The sequence below is a fragment of the Apiospora phragmitis genome, assembly GCF_038363925.1.
Source record: "Apiospora phragmitis strain CBS 135458 chromosome Unknown utg000010l:1.0-9815664.0:1.0-9183399.0, whole genome shotgun sequence".
In the NCBI taxonomy this organism is placed as follows: Eukaryota; Fungi; Ascomycota; class Sordariomycetes; order Amphisphaeriales; family Apiosporaceae; genus Apiospora; species Apiospora phragmitis.
Genome location: NW_027117409.1, coordinates 9,120,240 through 9,145,675, shown reverse-complemented (window position 1 = coordinate 9,145,675; position 25,436 = coordinate 9,120,240). Strand labels below are relative to the sequence as shown.

At 35.9% G+C, this 25,436-nt stretch overlaps 7 protein-coding genes across 7 annotated transcripts; 3 read left to right on the top strand and 4 right to left on the bottom strand.

Annotated features, from left to right (window-relative positions):
• Positions 1-5,778: 5,778 nt before the first annotated feature.
• On the top strand, positions 5,779-6,558 carry PG994_012545 (uncharacterized protein; the record flags this gene model as incomplete). The annotated part of the gene is made up of 3 exons (XM_066863954.1): positions 5,779-5,785; positions 5,847-6,230; positions 6,305-6,558. The coding sequence occupies 3 exons, from the start codon at positions 5,779-5,781 to the stop codon at positions 6,556-6,558; spliced, it is 645 nt and encodes a 214-aa protein (XP_066713064.1).
• A 776-nt stretch (positions 6,559-7,334) lies between these two features.
• PG994_012544 (uncharacterized protein) lies at positions 7,335-7,826 on the top strand (the record flags this gene model as incomplete). Its single annotated transcript, XM_066863953.1, has 1 exon — positions 7,335-7,826. The coding sequence occupies one exon, from the start codon at positions 7,335-7,337 to the stop codon at positions 7,824-7,826; it is 492 nt and encodes a 163-aa protein (XP_066713063.1).
• A 525-nt stretch (positions 7,827-8,351) lies between these two features.
• PG994_012543 (RNA exonuclease) lies at positions 8,352-8,618 on the bottom strand (the record flags this gene model as incomplete). Its single annotated transcript, XM_066863952.1, has 1 exon — positions 8,352-8,618. The coding sequence occupies one exon, from the start codon at positions 8,616-8,618 to the stop codon at positions 8,352-8,354; it is 267 nt and encodes an 88-aa protein (XP_066713062.1).
• Positions 8,619-11,463: 2,845 nt separating this feature from the next.
• Positions 11,464-12,438, bottom strand: PG994_012542 (FAD-binding- type 2; the record flags this gene model as incomplete). The annotated part of the gene is made up of 2 exons (XM_066863951.1): positions 11,464-11,783; positions 11,961-12,438. The coding sequence occupies 2 exons, from the start codon at positions 12,436-12,438 to the stop codon at positions 11,464-11,466; spliced, it is 798 nt and encodes a 265-aa protein (XP_066713061.1).
• Positions 12,439-12,679: 241 nt separating this feature from the next.
• PG994_012541 (uncharacterized protein) lies at positions 12,680-13,138 on the bottom strand (the record flags this gene model as incomplete). Its single annotated transcript, XM_066863950.1, has 1 exon — positions 12,680-13,138. One exon carries the CDS (start codon positions 13,136-13,138, stop codon positions 12,680-12,682), a length of 459 nt encoding a protein of 152 aa, XP_066713060.1.
• A 1,747-nt stretch (positions 13,139-14,885) lies between these two features.
• On the top strand, positions 14,886-15,531 carry PG994_012540 (FAD-binding domain-containing protein; the record flags this gene model as incomplete). Its single annotated transcript, XM_066863949.1, has 2 exons — positions 14,886-14,911; positions 15,174-15,531. The coding sequence occupies 2 exons, from the start codon at positions 14,886-14,888 to the stop codon at positions 15,529-15,531; spliced, it is 384 nt and encodes a 127-aa protein (XP_066713059.1).
• Positions 15,532-15,687: 156 nt separating this feature from the next.
• On the bottom strand, positions 15,688-16,509 carry PG994_012539 (uncharacterized protein; the record flags this gene model as incomplete). Its single annotated transcript, XM_066863948.1, has 1 exon — positions 15,688-16,509. The coding sequence occupies one exon, from the start codon at positions 16,507-16,509 to the stop codon at positions 15,688-15,690; it is 822 nt and encodes a 273-aa protein (XP_066713058.1).
• Positions 16,510-25,436: the final 8,927 nt, after the last annotated feature.

Sequence of the window (25,436 nt, the reverse complement as noted above, 5' to 3'; positions counted from 1 at the left end):
CGAATAACTTTTTTATATTTTATTAAACTTTAATAAATAATATTATTTTAAATTTCGAATCGGTTTTTTATACGTTTAATCTTTTAATTAAATATAATAAAATACCCGAATTAAAAAATTAAATCTTTATTATTTATAAATAAACCGTAAATAAAAATATATATCTTTATATATTAGAAATTAAAAAAATTATATTAAAATTTTTATATTAAATTCTTAATTTATTAAATAATTCGGGTATTTAAGTACTCGATATTTTCGTTTTTAAAAGTTTATATCTAAATTATAATTAATAAGTTATATATTATTTTTAATTAATAAATTAAAACGATATATACTTTTTTTATATATTAAAAAATATATTATTAATTTTAATCGATAATTTTTAAATTTATAAACTAAAGTTATTTAATTTATCCTTTTTATTAAAAAAAGATATTATATATTTTTAATAAGATCTTATTTCCGTTAAATTTTACGGGCGTATTTTTTATTAAGGTCTCTTTCGGTTTCGTATAGAACGTTATTTTTATTAATTTTTTATTTTTTTTTTTAAAAAAAAAGCTTATAACGAAACTAAAAATATTATTAATTTATATAGTAATAATTTTAAAAGTTTTTAAGCCGTCGTTTATAAAAAATAAATAAAAATTATATATAAAAACCGTTATTTTTAAATTTTATATATAATATTTATAATACGTTTTAAATTAATATAATTCGGATTTTATTAAATTATATAATAATAATATAATTTATAAAAATATTTTTTTAAAATATTAAAACTCGAACTTTTTTAAAAGCTTCGTATATATTATATAAATAAGTTTATTATATAATTAAATATACGCTTAAATAATATCCCATAATTCTTTATAAGCTCTAAAGTTTTAAATAAAAGTTAATCTTAATATAAATATTAGTTTTTAATTTATTCTTTAAATTATTAATAATTAAATAAAGATTTTCTCTTTTTTATATCTTCATATTTTTAAATAACGAGCCTAGATTTCTCGTATAATTTAATATTCTTTCTTTTAATCTCTCGTATAAGCCGGGTTTTAAAAATCCGGTAATTATTATAAACCTTCGGGTTAAATCGGATAAACTCGAATACCCCTTATACGGCGAGGTTATTTATTTTTTCCGTATTTAATTTTTAAAAAAGAGGTTCCGAAAACCGTAATTATGTTATTTTTTTAAAACTTAACGGTTAAATCGTAATTTTTATATTCTTTTTAAATAAAGAATATTATTAAAAAGTTATATAGAAATAGATATTTTTAAGGTTAGCTTTAATTTTATTACGTAGGAGTTTCGAGCTACTTTATAATAATAACGTCTTTTATTTCGGAAATAATATCGTCCTCTATTTTAAAAATAATACTATCCTCGCTTTTTATATTTTTTATAAATTTTTTAAGTTTTTAAAAATATAATTTAATTTAAATAACCCGGAATTCCTTTAAACTATCTAATATATTAACTCGGATTATATAATTTTCGATTACGGCGATCAGGTACGGTCCGGTTTATCCTCCTTTTTTTCGCCATATAGAAACCTCTATACGGAACGGGAATATAAAAATATCGTAAATATACGGTCCGCTCTAGGTATTTAAAGCTCGGTTAATATTAACCTTTACTTAAATATTTTATAATATTTTTATCGCTTTTCGTATAACCTCCGCTCTCGCTTAGATTTCTAACGATAAAAGCGAACTCGTATTAATTTAAAGATATACTCCGAAAATAAAAAGTATTAAAACGAGCCTATCCGGGCCGGTAATATTATTTAAAGCTTTTACCGCTATTTAAAAAACCGTCTCCAAGTCTATATAATTACTTAGCTCTTTTTATAGGATATTATACGCTCGGTAAAACGGAGCGTACGTTTTTCTCAATCTTTCCTATTACTTAATAAGCTTCGATTAATATTTATTTATATATAATTCTTATTACTCATATATAATTCCGGAACTCCCCTTAAAAATAAATTCCGGGATTATATGAAATATTATTCGAAAAGCTTTAATAAATATATATTTAATATTTATAAAACGTATTTTAAATATTTCGTATATTAAATAATTTTAAAAATATAATTATTTAAAAAAATATATTAATATTAATAATATATAATACGTTTTATTTATTAATATATATAATATTAATAACGATCTTATAATTAAAATCGTATAAGTTTTAAAATAAGAATTTAAACCGTCGTAATACCGGGTCGTACGTTTAATACTAAAAGTAGAATTTCTAAATTTTATCGAGGACGGAAATTTTAACGTTATTATAACTAGTATTCTTTAAGAGGTTATACAGCCTCTCCGTACAGGATATCCGAACTAACGGTAAAGGTACTAAAATTATATTTTAATAAGGTATACCGTCGCTTCTATATAATTAACGTTAAAAAACGAATATCCTTATTTTTTAATAATCGGGAGTATCTTTTTATTAATTTATATAATAATATTAAAAATATTATTATAATACGTTTTAAATTTATTAATATTATATAATAATAATAAAAAAAGGGTTTAAGTTTTAAAAATATAATATTTTATCGTTCTTAATTAGTTCTATATATTAAAGGTATCGATTAATAATATTAAAAATAAGTTACCGAATTTAATTTCGGCCGATTTAAAAATCTAGTCGATCTAGGTATCCGGGTTCTCTTATATATAAGCTTCGGCTTAAAGCTTGCCGATTATTAAAAGCTATATAACACCGGTATCTCAGAATTCACCCTGGTATACCTAGTTATATTAACCGTTTAAATTAAATTAATCCGCTTATACAATAAGTTTTAAAAAATAGATATCCTTTTTTATAAGCCGGTAAAAGAACGTAACGTCCGTTAAGTAAATAATTCTTTATTATATATTCTTTAAATTAATATAATTATAGTTTTCCTCGTTATTAAAGTTTTTTTATAATCTTTTTTAATTTTATATAAATATTTCGTATTTTTTTAATATAAAGGGATTTTATTCGATAATTTCGTACGCTTAAAAGTATTAGGTTCGTGCCTAAGATTACTTTTTAAACGAATAATTTATTAATTAATATCCCTATTTTTAATAAATTTAGCACGTTTTTCTTTAAAACGGCTTATTTCTATACGTTAATCTAGGTCGAAACGGTATTATTATTTATTAATTCCGGTTATTAAAAAATGCCGGTTTATTTCTATAAAAAGGTTTATTATTATAAAACGGCCTATTTCTTCTCGTATAATTATTAATAAAGCGTCTATTAATTATATACGCTTTAAAAATTATTTCTAGCGGTAATCCTTCCGTTAAGTAGCCGGTTATTATTTTTCGGTCTATCGCGGTACTTAACGAGGCTCGGAGGTTAGAGAATAGACCCTCGTACGTCAGCTACCGGTGGATAAGGGCCGGTTCGAGCTTAAGAACTCCTCGGCAGGCTTGTATAACAGAAGTATAGAGGTGCTTTTCTCTTTAAAATTCTATTCCGAAAGCTCGTTATACGCGGGTTAACTTATTAAATAATATTTCTAGGATTTCTAAAAATAATTTCTTAAGGTTTTCCACTTTTAATTATATAAATATAATATTCGTTTAATTCGTATAATATTAAATATAGGTTACTAAATTATTAAAATATTTATCGAAATTAATATATATTTAGTCCTATTTTTTATTTAAACCGATATAATTTAAATAAAAGTCTACCGTACGGCCGGCTAGGATATCTAGAAAAATCGCGTAATACTAATGTTCCGAAATATCTAATCGGCGGTAGGTCTTAATAAAGAGTCGTACTTTATCGGTAAAAATATTATATAATACGTCGGTATAATTATTAATCTTTTTCTATATTTTAAAAAATAAAATAATTTTAATACTATTTATTTTTTTATTATAAATAATTCGAATTAATAAAATATTATATATAATAATATATATCGAATTAAACGTTTATATATTAACGTTAAATATCTAGCTAAGAATAAAAAAAAAACGATATTTTAAGAGGCTTTAATACTAAGTATACCGGGATACGTAGCCGGGAAAGAGGGATACTAATAATCGGGGTTTAATTATACGGCCGGTTATGCCGTACAGGTTTCCCGCGTCTCTTATTTTATTATATAATTTTCGGCCGGTTATTTTATTAAGTTCTGTATAATACTCTCTCTTTAAACGGTCGGGGGTTAACGTTATTATTCCGGCTTAGGCGATAGGGTACGTCGGTATATAATAAGCTCTATTAACTTCCCGGTTATTATATTATTATCGGGGGTATTAATTCCGTTCTTTTTTAAATATATAAAAAAAGTTTTTAAAAACGTATAATTAATATTTTTAAATGCTTTTTTTATTTATTTAGCGAAATTATAAGCGAATTATTTCGTAAAAGTATTTTTTATAATTTTAAAAAATAATAATTATAAAGGTATTATACGGCGTATATTATTAATTCTTTTTTCGTCGCTTCGGATAATATCGGGTCCGGCTCGTCGTCCTATTTTTCGAGGTCGGTATTTACCTTTTAAACCCCGAGTTTTATTCTCGTAATCGCTATAGCTTCTTTATATATAATTTCGGGTTCGTTTTTAAGTGTTTCGAACGTTTAAGGGACTTTAAGTTGTTCGGTATTAAGGTCCTAGCCTAATTAAAAAGTATTAAAAATAAACGTTATTATTAAAGTATTATTTAATTAATTTATACGATATTATTTTTAAATATAAAATAATATATAATTTAATTAATTTTTTAACCGTATTATAACTTAATTTCTTTTTTTTAATATTCGCTTTAAAAGAAATAAAATTTAAACTTCGTATAAAAGAAATAGCTTCACTTTTTTTTAAAGATTTAAGAATCTTTTTAAGCTACTTAATACGGTTACCCTATTTATATATTAATATAAAACCGTTTCTTTACTTTTATTAATTTATAATTATTTTATATAATTATTAATTAATATTAAATAAGCTTTTTAATATATATATATATTATATAAAAATTAAAATAATACTTATATTCTATTTATCTCCTCTATCTATTAATTAGCGGGAAGCCGCCAACGCTTACCTTCTCGTACGAAAGGCTAATAATCCGTGCGTCGCACGCACGTGACGCCCCTTTCAAGAGGTGCTGGAAGCCCCTGGAGTGGCTGTTCTAACAAATACAAAACTCTTTGGGTCATGATGAGCCCAATTGTCAGAATATATGGGAACACTCAAACCAAAGGTGGTTAAATTACCCCTGAGAGCCCAACGTACTACTATAACCCTTGCACTGTCATACCAAAGCAGCTATCCGCGAATGGTGGAGGCTGCTAAGTAGATTCGAACCAATAGAAACTGCCGGATTATCTTGCAGCGACAGCACCCAATCATCTCAGCGAGCATTACACTAAACAGACCTTCGAAGGAGCTAATGCCACTGTGCTCACGTCATTTTCTCATGCCATTCGATTCCTAAGCGGCCTCATGTGCTGATGATGGCTCGCCCCTCCAAGTCATGGTTCAACTCGATCGGGTTTCTACCTTTCCTCAACACTTTCCCCTAGCAGTACCCTTCCGCCAACAGCAAGTCAGATTGGCATCGAAGCCGCATCGTCGACAGTATGGGTGGAACTGCATCTGTCCCACGGATCCTTCCAAGAAGGTTCGGGTGATTTCAGCAGGTGTTTCCTGAACGGGGACTTTGTCCATGTCACTGGCTTTAGAAAAGCTAGTTGATGGACCAGTCTGCCACGGAGGTACCCAGATTTTGACGCGAGATGATGGCAAGTGAACTTCAACTAAGGACGAGAGGTAAAAGGTTTGTTTTGATCGGCTGACAACTTCTTAGACTACTGTGGCACGTGGATCAGAGCCTACGAGGCCAGGGAAGCGGGGAATAAAGAAGAGACCCTGAAGCTGGTCCGAAAAGCGACCGCCGGCTTCGTGGCCACGACAGATATGCCGCCGTCCGACTTTATGCCGGAAATTATGGAGCTGTACCCCGGCGCCAAAGTCGTGCACGTCCGGAGAGATCCGCAGCGGTGGTGGGCTAGCATCAAGGCCGTCACCACCAGGACGACGCCGTGGTGGTTCGGCATCGACCTCTCGCCGGTTCCGGGATGGCGCCACCTCGCGACATTTGCGAGCGTCTATAGCCGTTCCACCTTGCGCCTCGCTGGCCTAGACGCGGACACGGCTACTCCCTCCGACCTGATCCAGCATGGAGGTCCTCGTAAGTTCTTTCTTAGTGACGGGTTTGCAGATTTACCAGCCAGCTGGCCATTGTGCGTGATACCCGGCCTGCAGACATCTTGGAAGCTCACTACAAGAAAGTGGCAGCACTTGTGCCCGCGGGACAACTGCTCGAGATGGATCTCAACGACGGATGGGGCCCTCTGTGTCAATTCTTGGATATGCCCGTGCCTAGCGAACCATTCCCAAGAGTGAACGACGGCAAAGCGGCAGACAAATATGCTACTAAAGTCTTACTGAAAGCCCTTGGATTCTGGCTTGGTATCGTCTCTGCTGTCGACGCCACCTTGTATCTCGCTATCTCATAGGAGTATATTATTATTTCAGTAGTGTAACTGACGAGCGAGTGTCTCACATTTTATTAATATTTCAACCTGGTTTCGTAATTTCTCTACTTATAGATGTCGTTGAATACCTGAGAGAGGCCCCTAAGCCGTGACATTGGTTTTTCTCTATAGGGCGCGAGGCAAGACATTTCCAACACTTTATTCTCACCTACAAACCAAGCTGTTACATGTCTCGGTCATTATAGAATTTTCCCTTTCTCTCCAGTTCTGAGGTCGTTCCTATGGGCCATGTATATCAGCAAAAACTGATATGGTGTTTTAAACGATTAACTGAAACACTACTTACTGTTATCTTAACACATTCATGCAAATTATTGCATTGAATGAGCTTGTCCTAGACTAGGGGAAGTAAATAAAAGTCTCGACATTTAAGCAGATTGATAAGTACCTGAGCAACAATGTCCTAAGACGAAAACCCCGTCCGTGAATACAACCATCTGTATTCCACAACAGCCTATGTACTTGCTACATTCTATACTAGGGCAGCATTCACTCTACATCTAGAACTTATAATAGCACCCTTGTCTTCCCTATTCTTAAACCTTCTTATTTGCTCTACATTAATCGCCAAAGCACCACTCGACATATCTTCCGAGAAGCAACAAGACTCAATCACCGCCTAGCTTCACATAAATGCCGACCAAGGCACAACTTGCTAAATCATTTGCTCCAACTCATTGCTATGGTAGCATCGGCCCCCTATATCCCCAAAATACACGCTAACCCCTTTTTTACAGATGGAGACCTTCTACACCCTCGCATCGCTGCGCGAGGAGCTCAGAAAGACACTGGGCTTCACTTCTATGGACGAGTTGAACTCCTGGCTGGAGAGCGCAGGCGTCCAGCCCTTCAAGGAGCGGTTTGCCCGCGACTATTTGGCGAGCCACCACGCGGACGAGGACGCTAGTTACAGCACGGTCACGAACCTGCTGGGCACCCACACCCTCATGAACTTCCCGTCCTATGACAGCACGACCGCCCCGAATAAGGCAGGATGGTCGACCGAGAAGCATTGGGTTCGCTTCATTGCGCAGATGGGAGCCTATGCGAAGCGCCATGCTACTACTACTCCTGGACGGGCCCCCACGATGACGAGATGGAGGTTTAGTTCTGGCATGCATACGAGGTCGTTCGATTCATCAAGGCCGAGTACGCGAATGAGCAGGAACTTCAGCGTGCCGCTTGAGATCTGGTCGGCGAGACCTATAGCTCAACGATGGAGCAATTAGATAGTGGAGGTCTAGTACCCATCGGCACTCCATATGCAACATACTGAAATAGATTGGTATAAATCAAACACCGTGTAGCATGTTCTCAAGTTCAATGAAGTAGAGTTCTCAAGTGATCAGACTTTGAACCCCTTGGTCGAATTCTAGGAGACCGGTGCTGACAAAGCAAGGAAGTAATTCAGCTAATAATAAAATAACGAGAAGCTCTTACATATTAATAGGAGAAAGCGCCGTTCTATTTGACTGTTAATCAGGAGGTTCACAATTCTGACAACCTCCCACCTCTCGATTCGTAAAGATGACCCCCTCAATATTTGACGGTATTGATTAGGAGAACCTTGCTCTGCAAGAGAAGGAGCTCATGATCTTCGCGTTGGAAATAATTCAGGAAGATTGAGGTAATGCTCATACAATGTTTCAGGAACCAAAGACACGACTGGCAATGTATCTAAAGGTGTACCTACAACTCAAAGAATGCAACGCTCGAGTGAAAATCATTAATGAGATTCTTAAAGACCCGATCTCCTACAGAACAGGAGAAAAGTCGAAGGAGGCGAACTCTAGCAAAAGAAATTGAGTCAGAATTGGAAGTCCGAAGACACCCGCCTTGCATTGCTTCTCCCCCTCGGCAGGTTCCTTTGCGGCGATCTCCGGGCGCATCGCCCGGCCCCAGGCCGTGAGGCTCGCCGGGTGCATGAGGCACCAGAGCGCCAGCTCGCGCACCGCCAGCGTGTCCTCGATGCAGTCGTGGCCGCGGTGTGCGTTTCCGGGTGCGTTTCGGAGGAATATCATAATCCTGAGGATATTTAAGTCCGATATTTAGCAAGCTCATAAGCTAAAGCACCCCCTCACGGGCCACCCCGTTACGGGCCACCGCGTTTTACTCTACGAACGCGTCTTTTTACCGTGCATCTTAATTAGAAAACTTTTTAATTTAATTATTACTTTTTATTTTTTAAAGTTATTATTACCCTTATTCTTTTCGCTTATTTCTACTCTTTATAACGATATCTTTATTTAATATTTAAAAGCGTGTATAAGCTATTGTGTATAACGTAAAGCTTAAAGTAATTACTTACGAATCCGCCTGTAAATAATTAACCCCTCGATTATATATTTAACGCCGTCTCGCCGGTGTATTTATTAAAAATAAGTTTAATAAAACTAACAGGTCTTATTATTATTTTTAAAAAACGAATTAATATATTAAGTTATTAATTAAGCTAGGTTAAATTTCGTATTAATATTAATTAAGTTTAAGTTTATAGCCTAGCGAATATTAAACGCTTCCGAGGTTTTTTATACTTTAAGATAACGATAATATATTCGTTTTTTAATTAAAAACGAGTTCGTTAAAACTATAAGGTTAAAAATAATTAATTATAGCCGGGTCAATAAAGTTATAGTAATAAATATTAACGTTTTTTCGATAGATTTAATACTTTAAAGCTAGCTAATATCCCTTTTAAACGCTTTTATAATATCGACGAAATAAGTATTAGTTAAGGCGTTAGCGGTAATTATTAGGTGATTATTAAAGCTACTAGTTATTTAGCCTTTAAAAAAGACGTCGAGAAAGGGGAATAAATTACTACCTTAAAGTATATAGGCTGTGATGAGGTACCCCTCCCGCCGCTAGTTATTTTTAAAGGGGCCGACGTTTAAAGTTAATAGTTTCTAGACTAAGACGGCTATTTTTAAGATAACTAACGGTTTAAAGCGTCGTTTAAAAGGTGGATTAGTAATATTATAGCTTTAGATTAAATTTAAAATATTTTTATCTTTAATATACGGTTTTATTATAATAATAAATAAGTTATCTTAATTTATAATAATTATAAATCGTATACGAATAATAATTTTTTATAGCTTTATTTTTAAATAAAATATAGCTAGTTTTTTATAAATTATATTATAATTATATAATATAGGTTTTAAATATAAGAGTTTTCGATTTATTAAAAAAAGGTTAAAAATTATTTTAAAGGAATATTTAAATACGGGTTTTAAATTAAAGCCTACGAAAATAAATATATTAAAAGTATACCGCTAGGTTAAGATTAACGTATTAACTTTTTTTATAATTAAAAACGTTTAAAAAACGGCTAGGATTTATTCGCGGGATCGTTTAAAGCCGTTATTATTAAAATACGTTATTATAACGAACGCTATCTAGGTTTTAAAAGAAACCTAGTAAAACGTACTAGGGTTTATGTCTAGTAATACGAAAGAGTATTTAAACGTGCGATAGAAGTCCGCTTTTATCGATATAATATATAATAGCTATAGGAATAAAGGTAACTAAGGTGCGTAAACTTAAAGGTATTTATAATAGAGTCGTTAAAGCTGTTTATTTTATTAATAAATTAAATTAATACTTAAATTAATTATTAAAGTAAATAATATCTATATAAAATATATAGGGAACGCTCCTCGTTATATATCTAAGCTCTCCTTCTCTAATCTCTTGGATTACCTGTTAGCTCACGGTGACCCCGTTGTTAGCTCACGGTGATCCATCCCCTGGATCACGGTGATCCGTTCTTAGTTAGCTCACTCCGGGCGCCGTACCTTTATTACTCCGTAGCTCGTTACGTGACTCGCCGTGCCTCGTTCCTGCGTCCCTTTACATTCGTCCCATCGCCGTACGGGCTGGTGCCGTTTACGTTGTCGTACGTTATTGGAGTGCGGTTGAGTTTATGTTAGTGTAGCTGGCGGTGCGGTCGCTGGCTGTTGTATCGTAGCCGGATCGGTTATCGTAGTTCCGTGCCGGTGAGTGGGTCTTGGCCGCATGGTTAGGTCGGGTTGTAACAGTTATTTTAAAAGATATAAGGGTTACCCGGGCACGTTTAAAACTATCGGAAATAGTTAAAAAAGAATTAATACTCGATTTTTTCGCCGAATTAACTTTAATACCTATTAGAACACTTTTTAATAATTAAGAATTACGGAATAGTAGTCGGAAATTAGTTACTACGGACCCTATTTTTAAAATACTTTTTTAACGGCTTTTTATTAAGAAAGTTAATAAAGCTTTTAATTAAAGCGTTAATAAAATCGCGTATTTCGAAACTTTAGACAATTATTTTTAAACTAAACTCGATAAAAAGATTACGAGAGTACGTTAAAAGGTAAAAATTATACCGGGATAATAATTTATTCGTATAGCTAATATACGCCGGGCTAAGCGGAGGCTAAAGGGTAGGGTCGTATACGAGGATAAAGCTAGCGACGTCGAAATGTTAAGAAGGCCTCGTAACGCTATAGAAGCTATAAAAGATGATAGCACGGAGGCGGAGAATTATAATATTATTAAAAACAACGAAAGATAGTGTATTTATATTAATTCTAGCCGTAGAAATGGCTTTGATTATAAGGGTAAGGGTAGCTCAATAAAGTGGCCCGTGAGGGGGTGCTTTAGCTTATCATAGCTTTTGGTGGCACGGTAGGGAGGTAGTAAGAAGGAACGGTGGTTCATTAGGTGTATGGAGTGGTTATAATGGAGTGGCAATCCGGTTATACATGATTCGCCACAGAGAGCAGTGTGACCTTGTGATATGATAATAATGTATAGAAAATACGAGAGCGAAGGACAAAAAAAACACTAAAGAAAAAGACACGCTGTCGTTAAATACCGCTAGGTGTTGCAGCATAATCGGCCGTCATCACCTAGCCGCCAGTAGCTATCGCTGCCGACACCGGCATTCACCCAGAACAGGTAGTCCGGGTCGTACCTCTCCTTGATGGCCTCGAGCTTCGGATAGGTGGCTCCTTGGTAGTCTGTCTTCCAGTCCGGGGCGTCGAACGTGGCCTCGTTCATGTACGAGCCGCCGCCGGGCGTGAAGGAGCGGGTACGGATCTGCCAGGCGTTGACGAACCGCTGGATGCGCGCCAGCTCGGTGGTGAACGGGACGTCGCGCCACGCCGGCAGCACCGCGTTGGCGCCCGGCCGTTCGCCTGCGCGCGCGCGCGTGCGACACGTTGTTGGACACGCCCGCCACGCCCGCCACGCCCGCCCCCGTCACCGTGGGGTCCCGCACGATGGCTCGCAGCGCGTCCACCGGCGCCGGCAGCGACTGCTTCACTGCCCGGCGCGAAATCAGCCGGCTACTCTAGGAGGTGTTGGTGACGTACTTGTCACGGTTGAACCGCTGAAAGTGGTCGTAGAAGCCGGGGCTGATGCCTGTTTCGTAGGCGGCGGGGTGTGATGCCGATTTCCTTGAGCGTCTCTACGAACGGGAAGAGGGCCTTGGACACGCCCCGCCTCCGTGCCGTCGGGCAGGATGGCGTAGCTGATGCGAAAAACTTCCTTGGTCAAGAACCAGAGACTGCTGAATCTGGGGATGTCGTTGAGGGTCGGCTGGAGCTTGAGCCAGGCAGTAATAATGCCCGCCCAGAACTTGGCGTCGTTCGTGTTGGTGAAAGTTATGGTGGCGCCTCCCACGGGACCGTCGGGGTGCGCTTTGGTAATTACGGAGAGGACGAGCGCATAGTTGCCGGCGCCACCGCCGCCCAGGGCCCAGTAGAGATTCGCGTTCTCGGTGGGGTACGCGGTCCGCCGCTTCCCGTCCGCGGTGATAACGTCAAACTCAAGTGCATTGTCGGCACCCATGCCGTACGTCGTGCCCAGGGGCCCGTGGCCGACATCCCGTGAGATGATCAGTAATCTTGGTCATTAATCGAACGTGTTTGTCTATATAGACAAGTGCTGATCTGCTCGCTAAAAAATAGGCAATAAGCTAGAAGTCTTCCGCCTTACAATCCAGCACCGCGGCAAAGAAGCTCTCCATTGCTTCGAGGATCTTCTCTGATCCCTGTCCGCCCATGATGGATAGATGGCCCTGTTCCTTGGCCTAATACATGGTCTTGGGCGTATTGAGGCTGTCGAACGCCTCTTTCTGCTCCTCGGGGCTGGATATGTCGTCCAGTTCCCGGATCACCATCAAAACCGGCATGCCCTCCACCATCTTCAATAGCTCCTTGGGGCGGGCCACGGCTAGCTTGTAGTAGGTCTGCAGGGTGATGCGGTTGCGGAAATCCGGATGGCCAAGCTTGGTCGCAGACTGCATCAGATTGTAAGCCTCCATACCACCGAGGCCCCCCGACCCGCCCATCCCCGCCGGGTTCTCACCTTTGGCATTGAAAGGTTGCAGCGTGAAGGATTCGTTGCCCCGCATCCGGGATACACGGTCGCGGATAAGCTGCGGAAACAGCGTCTTTCTCTTGTCTGGTCGAACGAAGCTGAACAGCGGGCAGACCATGACCAGCCCCTGGGCTCTTCTATCGATGGCGGCACAGCATCCGCTAACCATCGCGCCGAACGACATGCCCCAAAGGAGAATCCGGCGGCTATCTACACTAGATAGTCCGGTCGCGTAGGTCAAGATGTCTGGCCCGATACGTAAGCATGAATAGATCCTGGCGGAGGGCTCGTGGCTCACCAGATAGGTCTTGCGCCATTTGCCTTTTTTGCTTACTTGGTGGATTACTGTCAACACATATGGTTGGCAGCAAGGTAATCATGACTACAGTAAGGAGTAACGCACCCGATACCCCTTACTGTTAGCCCATCCGTTATCTGGTTCCAAGACTGAATGGCAATGACTTCCATCCTGGTTTCGGACCAATATTGATCCAGCTTATCGAGGAAGGCATTACTGCCCTCGGACCATGTCCAAAGATGCATCGCGATATATAGTGCTTCTAGCCGGCCGTGACTACTCACTTGGGCAGCCAGCAGGCGCATCACCGTCTGAGAAATTCTTCTTTACCATCAATTCGGGTCTCACAGCTACTGACTCAGCGCCTCGGAGTGGTTACTTGACAATGAAGCAAAGACAACAAGTACTTTTAATTCCCGATACTCTTCCTCAAGTGACGAAAATGACGACCCAGCAAGCTCTGGGATTTCCTCGGGCAGGGAAAGGTAGCTTCGAACGAAGTGCCCAAGTCCCGCCTCAATATCAAGGGCCACTAGGATGGTTCACACAAACCCGGCACCATGCATCCGCCGGGAGGCATGTTCCTCGACGACATCGATCTCGCCGACTTCAACGCCTCCTTTTTCGAGATCTTGGGGACCGAGGCCGTGGCCATGAATCCTCACTAGTGCCAGATGCTCGAAATCGTTTATAAGGGCTTAGAAAACTCCCGCATCCCAGTTAGCGACCTGATACGAGCCTACTCGGGCGACCTTTTCTTCCATATGCGATATATAACTGGCACCAGCAAGGCCCACCGACTCTCGGCGTTATTATTACTTTTTTAAGAATAATAAAATATTTGAGGAATAAATAAAGGTAACTGCTTGAATAAACAGTGAATCCATCCACCCTGAGACACTGGGATAGCGAGGGATAATCACTAGAACAACGAGGAGTCATGACTGGAATAATAGGGAATAATAACCGGAACTATGAGGAATAAAGGCTGGAATAAGAAGGAATAAACCCCGAAAGCCGCTTCCCGCCCGACCTTCGGAGGAACAACTCGAAGTTGTAGAAGCCATCGCGTGTATTGCTCACGAGCGAACATCCCTCCTCTGCAGATTGGCTGGGGCTTTAGTAGAAGTCGCAGGCCAGGTCTACTTGGATTGAAGTAGCAAGAGTTCATCGACCAACTCTTGCGCGGCTTTCTCCGTCATGTCATAGGAATCCCTGAGATGTCTCTTGAGGCTACTGCGCTTGGTAAACTTGCTGCTTCTGGTTGCATTGGCACAGCCTTCTCCAGGACAGCGTACTTCTGCCACCAAAGGAGGTAGAGAATGATGTGTTTGATATTTGTGGGTAGACGAGTCCTTGTGAATTTTTAAGGCGTTCCTGGTTCGAAACGTTTATCCGCAACGCATTTCTTCCATGAGGTCATGCACCATTTGCTTGCGTGTACTTAAAGCGGCAGAGTTAGGAAACCTATGGCCACATATAGCACAAAGAACAGAGTACTTTTTGAGATCTCCATGGCGGCAGGTCTTCTCGTGTTGCTTGAGAAAGAAGCGCCGGTCCCGTATGGAAAAATAGCATCCATGCTGGCGATACTTATAATGGAGAACAAAAGGTGAACATGGTAATTGTGAATGCCATGAATGGGTTAGTTTTGGCAAATAAGCCACCATATTCGAACCAGTTCTCCTTTCCCGGGATAGCTCTCCAGTTTATAAGAGACTTGTTGCTTTGATCCGACTTCCGTTGGTCGCTTGGCTACATTCCTACATCTGTCCTTCATTCCCTGTCGTCGAGGATATTGTCTTCCCATCTACACCGTTCATCGCATTACTCAGCACCCCAGTCTAGTATGGCATCTAATATCCAGCCCAGTCTTCCGGTGAGCAGGCCCGGCTGCTAACCAAAGCCGACCTCGGCCCCCGCATCCTGACGCCAAATACGACGCCCGAATCGAGTCCTACTGGTTGCAACAGCGCCCAAAATGCGGCCCGCATGCATCCTCCAGTCGCGCTCCGCAGCCGAGGTCGCCCGAGGCCATCGAGGCCCCTCGCCGCGCCGGCCAGCCGTTCCCCATGAGCAGCGGCGACCGCACCAACTGGGCCGGCAGCAACAACATCGCGGGCGGTTTCTTGCTCGGGGGCGGCAACATGTTTTACACATCGATCTATGGGCTGGGGTGTGACAGTGTTGTGGAGTATGAGGTTATACTCGCCGACGGGCGCATCGTCACGGCTGAAGCTAAAGGAGGCCGGCCATGCGGGTAAGTATCTTTGGTCTCACCAACCTGATATTTACTGGATTCTCAACTTTCTTGTAGATGTCTTTCGTGCTCTCTCACAACTCGAATCTGGTTTTATTACTTGCCCCTTTATTACTTACCTCCCTATGCAGACTAGAACTCACTCTTGCAATACACCACACTACTCCTTCTTCCACTTCTCGTGTGCGCGTGTGACGGATCGATGCTGATCGTATCGGCGTATTTCATCCCACGGTGATCCTTTGGTCTCCGGAACTGTAAGGTGAGCATGAAGTTGTAGCATCGGGCTCCCAATTTCCAGCCAGTCCCAGTCCTGGAACCAAGGTCCCATGTACCAGTCGTGCCGGGTCTTGTAGACGGTATACTCGTCAATAAGATGATCTTCAGATAGATACGCCGAAACGAGATGCAGCTGTTCATAATCGGGTTGGGAGAACTGGTAACGAGGAATGAATAACGAGGAAATGCCTTTGTGAGCCTCGTGAAATGGGAATATTTGGACAAGATCATATTTATCTGTGTTGAAGCTGAACATTGGCTCGCCTTGGTAACAAACTGAATGCCGAAGGAGGTCAAATAGCGCAGGAAGTTGTGTTTTTCGGCCGATGAGGCTGACCTGAGAAACGGCATGACTGTTGTCCACCTGCCACTGCTCAGGGCCCGCGCCGGATGCATCGAGGCTGGCGCTTGGGAGGCCCTCGATACTTAGCACTTTCAGCAGGTTGTTCCCATGTATGTTGTGGACGACCTGAATGGCAGAGAATAAGTTTGTGGGGTTTCCCAATCGGAAGAGTTCGAATTGGCTGCGACATCGGGTGGCGAAATGGAGTCCCCGGTCCCCGTGGTAGAAGAGTCGACAGTACAGTTCGTAGCAGAGGAAGCCTTCTTGTATCAAATAGTGCTCCTCCAGGCCCAGTCGTGACGGTACTGGCTCGGTTTCGTACCCAATATTCCAACGAGGGTCGTTTGCTTGGTTTACCATGGCATCCCAGTGGTCTTTGCGTACCCCCTCGACGAGCAAGTCGGTCTCGTCGAATATGTTGGCCAAAGCAATAAGCTTGGTAAGACTCGAAAGCCAGCTCTTGATGTAACCGACGGAGCTGTCAAGTAATTAACAGAAGGCAGATGAAGTAATGTATTAGAAACTAAATAAAAATGGATAAAGAAAGATAATAATGAAAATAATGGGAACCTAGCAAAGTATATATATCGGCCATTCTCTTGAGGGTTTCTCCGTTGCCGAGTTTTGAGTTAGTTAATAATAAGCCAGCTGACGGTATTAAGGTCACCCCATGTAACGGCGACCCTAAAAACTAATAATAATACTATATAATAATAATACGAATAATTTAATTAAAAATTAATACAAAATCTTAAAAACACCGTTTTAGTCTCGAAACGCTTCTATAATACTTTTAATCTTAAATTTAAAGTTAGATTTAATTATAACGGCTTTCGACGCCGATAATAAAGGAGTAACAGCTTAGGGTTTTAAATAACGCTATTTATTTCTTTTTTAATTACTATAATATTTCGTATACGTATAAATTTTTAATTAAGGTTAAGTATTACTCTTTTTCTCTTTTTACCTCTTTTTTTAAATTATTTTTTAAAACTAACTTCTCGTGCTCTAATTAGCCGATCTAGCCGTTTAAAATATCTAAACTTTTTTAAAACTTCCGGAATAAAACCCGGCGCGTCGCGCTATCGAAAATAATATTATTACTACGAAACGTATCTGCTAACTCTTTAATTTAATTATTAATTATAAATATTAATAACGCTATAAAAGAGAATTATTTATTAAAAACATTAAGGGGAGGCTTAAATAGTCCTGCTTTTACTTAGTTTTTTATCCTCCGATTCCGGCTATTAAAAGGCTTATTAATATCGTAAAGGAATATATTAATTACGGCTTAACCGCTAATTATTATATACGGCCGAAAAATAAACCTTTTAACTAGCTCGTAATATTAAAAGAAGTCCCTTTTACTTATATTTATATTATTAAGCCTTATATAATATAGGATTATTTTTTAATAATAAGTATCCTTTAATATATTAAAAAAATTAAAATTTAAAGGTTATAATAAATATAATAAGTATACCGGAAAATAAAGAAGCTATAAGCCAGCTAACGGTGCTACGGTCACCTTATACAAGGGCGACCCCTAAATTTAAATAGCCCTTAATAATACTATATATAAATTAGTATATAAACTAGTTAGCTTTTAATTTATAATTAATTAAATAATACTATTATTTTCCTTTTCTTTTCCTCTTTCCGATAGGCCGTAAACTTAACGAGTCAGCATTATAACGCGCGATTTAAAATATTATAAATAGCTCGTTAATAAAATAAGCCGCCGAAAAGCATAATATCCCTGAAATAATTTTAAGGGCTCGGATTTACGGCCGTAAAACTATAAAATAATAGAATAAATCCTTCTAAGCCTTAAAAATAACGGAAGAGTTTTAGATCGTAACTTAGTACTTTATATAATATGATCTAAGCTGCTTACCGGCGTATATTATTTTTTAGATATTTATTTAACGAATTTTTTAAACTAATAGGATTAATATAATCCTCGGTAAACATTAGGTTAAAAAATTTATTACTCGTTATTCATTTATTAATATTATTTTTTTTAAAAGGATAAATTTTTTAAAGCTTAACGTAACTTTCGTAAAAAAAATTATCGAGTTTTTTAAACAGCTTAATAATTTTATTCGAAAATCGATCCCTTTGAAGTTTTAGTTTAATATTAATAAAATCGGTAACTAGCTCGGTTATAAAACGAATATAATAATTATTAAACCTATTAAAATAAAAAAAATATTAATTATAAACTCCTTTAACCGAGAATAGGCTTTTGCGGTCGAATATAATAACGCTTTAGGCCGAGCCTTGCCTCCTTTTATTATATTTAAGGGTTAATAAGTCTAATAGTAATAATTTTTATAAAGAGGACTCGTTAACGAATACTATAAAGGATTAAGTTTTTACGGTATCCCCTAAAGGCTAAACTAATAAAGAGCTAGCCTTAATATAGCTAAATAAGGTTTTTATCCCTTATATAAAGCTTAAAAACGAGGATTAATAGCGGCTTATTATCTTAAATAATTACGCTAGCCACGTAAATAAAAACTTTATTATAATATACTTAAAATATAAGATATAGCTTCTCTTCCTTCCGGTATACTCGTCGCACCTATTATAACCCCTGGATCTTAATCCTTTTAATATATTAAAAAATACCTACTACTAGAAAATAACCTTATACTATATAGGGTTTAATAATATAAATATAAATAAAAAAGACTTCCTCTAATATTACGAGTTAACTAAAAGGTTTACTTTTCGGCTATATATAATAACTAGCGGCTAAGCTATAACTAATATATTCCTTCGTAATATTAATAAGCCCCTTAATAGCCGGAACCGGAGAATAAAAAACTAGGTAAAAGCAGGACTATTTAAACCTCCCCCCGACGTTTCCGATAAATAATTCTCCTTTATAACGTTACTAATACTTACGATTAACCGCCAAATTAAAGAATTAACGGATACGCTTAATAATAATAATACTATTTTCGATAGCGCGACACGTTAGGTTTTATTCCGGAAGCTTTAAAAAAGTTTAAATACTTTAAACGGCTAGATCGGCTAATTAGAGTACGAGAAGTTAGTTTTAAAAAGTAATTAAAAAAAAAAAGAAGTAAAAAGAGGAAAAGAGTAATACTTAACCTTAATTAGAAGTTTACGCGTATACGAGATGCTATAATAATTAAGAGGGAAATAAATAACGTTACACCGGAACCCTAGGCTGTTACTTCTTTATCGTTAGCGCCGAAAGCTATTATAATTAAATCTAACTCTAAATCTGAGATTAAAAATGTTATAAAAGCGTTTTAAGACTGAAATAGTATTTTTAGAATTTTGTATTAATTTTTAATTAAATTATTTGTATTATTATTATGTAATATTATTATTAGTTTTTGGGGTCGCCGTTATATGAGGTGACCGTAGCACCGTCAGCTGGCTTATTTTATATTTTAAATACGTTATAATAAAATCCTCGCTTACATTACTAACGTAGTTATTTAAAATAATAAGCCGCTATTAGTCCTCGTTTTTAAGCTTTATATAAGAGATGAAGACCTTATTTAATTATACTAGGGCTAGCTCCTTATTAGTCCAGCCTTTAAGGGATGCCGTAAAGACTTAATCCTTCATGGTATCCGTTAGCGAGTCCTCCTCCTCCGGAAACCATTACTGCTAGACTTATTAACCCTTAAATATAATGAGAGGAGGCAAGGCTCGGCCTAAAGCGTTATTATATTCGACCGTAGAAGCTCATTTTCGGTTAAAGAAGTTTATAATTAATATTCTCTTTATTTTAATAGGTTTAATAATTATTATATTTATTTTATAGCCGAGCTAGTTACCGATCTCGTCGACGTTAAATCGAAACTCCGGAGGGGTCGATTTTAAAATAAAATTATTAAGCTGTTCGAAAAACTCGATAATTTTTTCTACGGAAGTTATATTAAGCCTTAAAAAATCTATCTTTTTAAAAAAAAATAATACCGATAAATAAATAACGAGCAATAAATCTTTTAATATTAAATAAGCTTTCGTACGTACGTACAGGTTCCGGGTTTAATCGGGGTTCAATCGTTATATTCTATTATTTATATCTATCTTTAGTACGAGCTACGAGGGGCATCGTATGCCCCTCTTAATAAAACAGAAAGGGGTTCGTACGCGTAGGTACGTAGCACCCCTTTTAAGGTAATATAAAAAACCTCAATTCCTGTTATTCTAATACTAGCAGTTTTTGTTTTAATAATAGACTTGGGTAGCTCCCCTTTTAAAACGAGTCTTCCCTCCGTAAGGGTCTCGTACGGATGGGTTACGCCAATCCGGTATTCGGTACCTACCTGAGCCGTATAGGTAATATTATACCTTCTTAACGTTAACTTAGTTAAGTAGCAGGTCCCTTCGTAGTAATAATAATAAAGAAAGTTATCGTATATTTATATATATTACTTCTCGTTATAAATTAAAAGGAATAGTTTAAAAATAATAATTATAATAAAAGTAGTAATAGTAATAAGTACGCCGTCGTATATCGAAATACGTTACACCCCGTTAAAAAAAAGATATCTCTCTTTCTCCTCTTTTTTTACTCGCCGTATAAGTCTAATCTCTCGACGTACGCTTTTACGCGTACGGTTATATTATAGTGTGTATGGACTAACTACTGCGCTATAAAGTAAAAGCTTCGGAAATAACTCTTCGGGTTATTTCTGTCTAATTCTACGCTTTAAGTGCTACCCCGCGGGGACTAACCCGCCGATCGTAACACTATACCCTCTTTCTAAAGGCATGCTTTTATACCTAGGGCGATAAACCCTTAGTACTATATGATTTACTTAAGCTCGGTATAGAGAAACTTTAAAGCTTTTATACGAGTAACTAGTCCGTATAAGGCCTTACCTACTTACTAGCGATCTTGCCTAGGTAGTTAAAGAGAACTCCTATTTAATAAGTATAGGAATCGAACCCACGTCTCTTATTTAATAGGGGCGAAGAGTTATTATATTATAATATGTATAGACTAACTACTACGCTATAAAGTAAAAGCTTCGGAAATGACTCTTCGGGTTATTTCTATCCAATTCTACGCCTTAAGTACTACCCCGCGGGGGACCAACCCGCCGATCGTAATAGGTTAACCTATTAATTAATACTAGCTATTCAAGGGCTTTATTTAAAGATTTCTTAATAAAAGCGTTTACAGGGTTATCTCGGCCGTCGACCTAATAGATCTCCGAGATCTCCCTTTTTTCGTACAATTCTCGGAGCGATATAATATTAATTATTAGTCTTTTCTCGTTCGTCGTTCTTAATTTAATTAAGTATTTATAAAATAATCTCGAGTTTATATAAAGGATTATTAATACCTCTTAAAATCTAAAACTCCGTATAATTCTTTTTAATATAATATTAAGTATAATATTATTATTAATACCGGAAATTATACCGTATAGTTCGTTAATTAATACGCTTCGAGTAATTCTCTTATATTTCGTTAAGTTCTAATAAATAATATTACTTTAGATTTCGAATTAGTCCCTCGTACGGCTAAGCTTTTAACCTGAAATAATTAAATATTCGAGCTAGGATATTAAGTCTTTATTATTTACGAAAAAACCGTCGGTAAAGATATATATCTTTACATAATAAAGATTAAACGGGATATATTTTAAGCCGCGTATCGGATTCTAGATTTATTAATTAATCCGTATATTTAAGCTCTCGATATTCTTATCTTTTAAAGTTTATACTTAAGCGGCGGTAAACAAGTCGTACGCTACCTCTAGTTAATATATAAATACTAAATATACTTTTTTTATACGCTAAGAGACGTATTATTAGTTTTTATTAATAATTTTAAAGTTAATAAGCTTTAATTAATTAACCTATTCTTTTTATTTAAAAAAAATATCTTATAATTCTAATCGAATCTTACCTCTATTAAACTCGATCGGCGTATTTTCGGTTAAGATACTCTTTAATTTCGTACGAAATCATTCCTTTACTAGCTTTTCTTCCTCTTTTTAAGAAAAAAGGGCTATAACGAAGCTAAACTTATCGTCGGTTTATATTACTATAATATCGAAAATATCCGGTCCCTCCGTAATAAATAATAAATAAGCGTCGTATATTAATATAACTATTTTTAAATTCTATACGTAATAATTATAATACGTTTTAAACTAGTAAAATCTTAACTCTATTAATTCGTATAAGGGTATATAAAAGTGTATCGATCCCTAGGTATTAGTAGTATACAGGTGTAATAGAATAAAGTTAACGCTTGTCTCGTATATATTCTCTACGGGAATATGGGATATTATAAAGAAATTAGAAGGAGAGGGGCCCGGAGCTATAGGATGTACGGATGCTTCCTCTATCCTGTTATAATTATCCCCCCCTCTATTTAGCAGTCCTTGCTATATCTTTAATGTAAGATCTTTAAGTGGTAGAAACGAATATGTCCCGTAATTTTTACAAGGTGCTTTAGTAAGAGGTAGTAAGGGTGTAGGGTAAATAAAAGTAAGGGGATCGCGTATTATATTATTAACGCGTTAGCGAATATCTTTAAGTAAATATATAAATAATTGCGATAAGCCCCTCGTAATTTTAAAATACGGTTATTTTAAAATTTAATTAACTTTTTCTGCTTTAATTAATAATAATCCGTTATTTCGTATTACAATTTCGTTATTTATTTATACGCTTTTAAATAAAAATTATTATAAATCTCTTTTTTTATATTATAATAGCCGCCGCTTTTTAATATATTTAATTATTTAATAATTATAACGGCGGTACTTTATTTATTACGCTTAATTTATCCTATTATTTTTACGTTTTATTATAAGCTTCCGTTTATAAACCTTTTATTAACGAGCGCCCCGAGTTTAATTACTTTTTTATTACCCCCGATCCCTAGCCTGCGGCTAATTTAACTTTAAAATAAGTTATTATAATAATAATAAAATTTACGAGGCTATAAATTTATTATATCGATTCGTTTTTAGGGCGTTTTAACTAAGCTTTCTTAATAGGTTCTTAACGCGCTAATCGGAAATTTCTAAATCGTTATTATCGTGTTTTTAAACTTAGTAGAATACTTTTAAAAGGTTAATAATAATAATACCTTTATTTTTCTTATTGAGCTCCGCCGTTATACGGGCAGTATTTTATACCGTTTCGTCGTTTTTTTTTTACCGCGTGGTAAAAGGTTATAAGGCCTAGTTCGGAATCTCCGGCTCGAAGAAGTTTATTAAAATAATAAGATTTCTACGGTAAGTTTTTAAGTTTTAACCCCGTTTTATTAACGGTAATATTACGAATAAATAAGCTTAATCGTTTACCGCTAAAAGTACGCCTCGCGAAAAAACGCCCTATATAAACGTTTCGCCCCCCTCGATATTAATATTATAAGTACCCTATACTTATTAATTACGGGTTTATTCCGTTAATATTTTATTAAATTATAAAAAAAGCCGACGTTTTTAAAACTATAGTCCTATTACGCCTCTTTTATCGCGACCGCGGTTTTATTATTTAAAATATAGCCCTTAGTTTTATTAAAAAACGAGCTTTCATACTTTTCGCCTCCTTTTATAAAAATATCGCTAAAAACTAGGCTACCTATCTTAAAAACGAGTTAAGCCTTTTAGGCTTAGCGTTTTAAATAATCGTACCGTTAGGTTTTTATTCTGGTTTTTTTTCCGTAATAAAATAAATTCCCCGGCGTAATACGAACCCCGTAGCCGATTAATAAGGCGTAGATTTTCTAGTTTTATTATTTAAATAAATAGGTTCGAATTTTATCGGGGTCTAGCTTTAACCTTTTTTTAAACTAATTAAATAAATAAATAATAAAGGTTTCGAGGCCGGTTTTACCTTTATAATAATAATTTATAAGACCTGCTTTTCCGTTTTATAGCTAGTAATATAACCTAATTTTTTTTATATTAAGCTACTTTTATAAAGGCGTTTATTAAATTCTCGGCCAGTTTTTATTAATTATATTTAGTAAGCTAACCCTTTTATTTTATTAAATAATATTATCGCCTTTCTTAACGCATCTTTTCCTTAACCTCCTCTATTTCCCACTCCTCGTTATTTTTTAGTTCCGGTATTAATAAGGTATTAAAGGATATTACTTTCTATAGCTTTAATAATTAAATAAGAAATATATCGTGAAGGCGGGAATATTTCTTTAATAAAGCTAGCCGGTACGCTAACGTCTCGATATATTCGAGAACTCGGAACGGACCGACGAATTTTAGGGCTAGTTTCTTATTTTAAACCTTTAAATTCTTAATAAAAAGATTTATTATTTATTTAATTCTAAAAGTAATTAATTTATAATAAGAATTATAATATTTCGCTTAAAATTTTATTACTTTTTTCTAACGTTCTTTTATTTTTATTTATAAATTTTATAGTTTTAATAACTTATTTTTAATTATTAATACCCTTTTTATAAAAGAGTCGTTTTTAATAAATATACGAAAATTTAGTCAATAATTATATATAACTTCGAATAGCGATAGCTTTATTATTAAATTTATTAAAAAATTAATAATATAAAATACTATATATAATAAATTTAGTTGTAGTTTAAAATATTTCGTTATATAATATTTTAAATATATTTCGAAAACCTAGTTTATTCTTTCGGTTTAGCCGTTTATTTATAAATAAAATGTTATCGAATACTTTAATTTTATTTTATTTTCGAAATAAAGTTATAACTAGAAATTATTAATAAAAATCGAGCCCTTATTTAAAAAGAGCCCTTTTAGGCTATTAAACTAGTACTCGATCTTTTTATAAAATAGCTATACTAGTTTAACGGTATTAATTATTTTTAATAGGGGGGAAAAAAGGATAGTTTATTATATCGGTTTATTATTATAAAAATAATATTAACGAATTATCGTTTATAAAAAGAGTTAAGTAAGTTTATAATAAAGTTTATATTATACTTTTTTTTTAAATAATTAAATTAAGGTAACGAAATAAGTTTATTATATAAATAATAATATTTCGTTTTAAAGCCGAAATATATAACGTAGGCTTTTATATATATAGCTACGTCCTTTTATAGATCGGGCTAATAAAACTTTTTTTCGAAGAGTTTTATTATATAATTACGCCCGAAATAGTTATTAAAAAGGTTATCGTAATATATTTATAATAATTATACTCGGAGTAACGTTTTATTAGAACAGCCACTCCAAGGGCTTCTAGCACCTCTTAAAAGGGGCGTCACGTGCGTGCGACGCACGGATTATTAGCTCCTCGTACGAGAAGGTAAG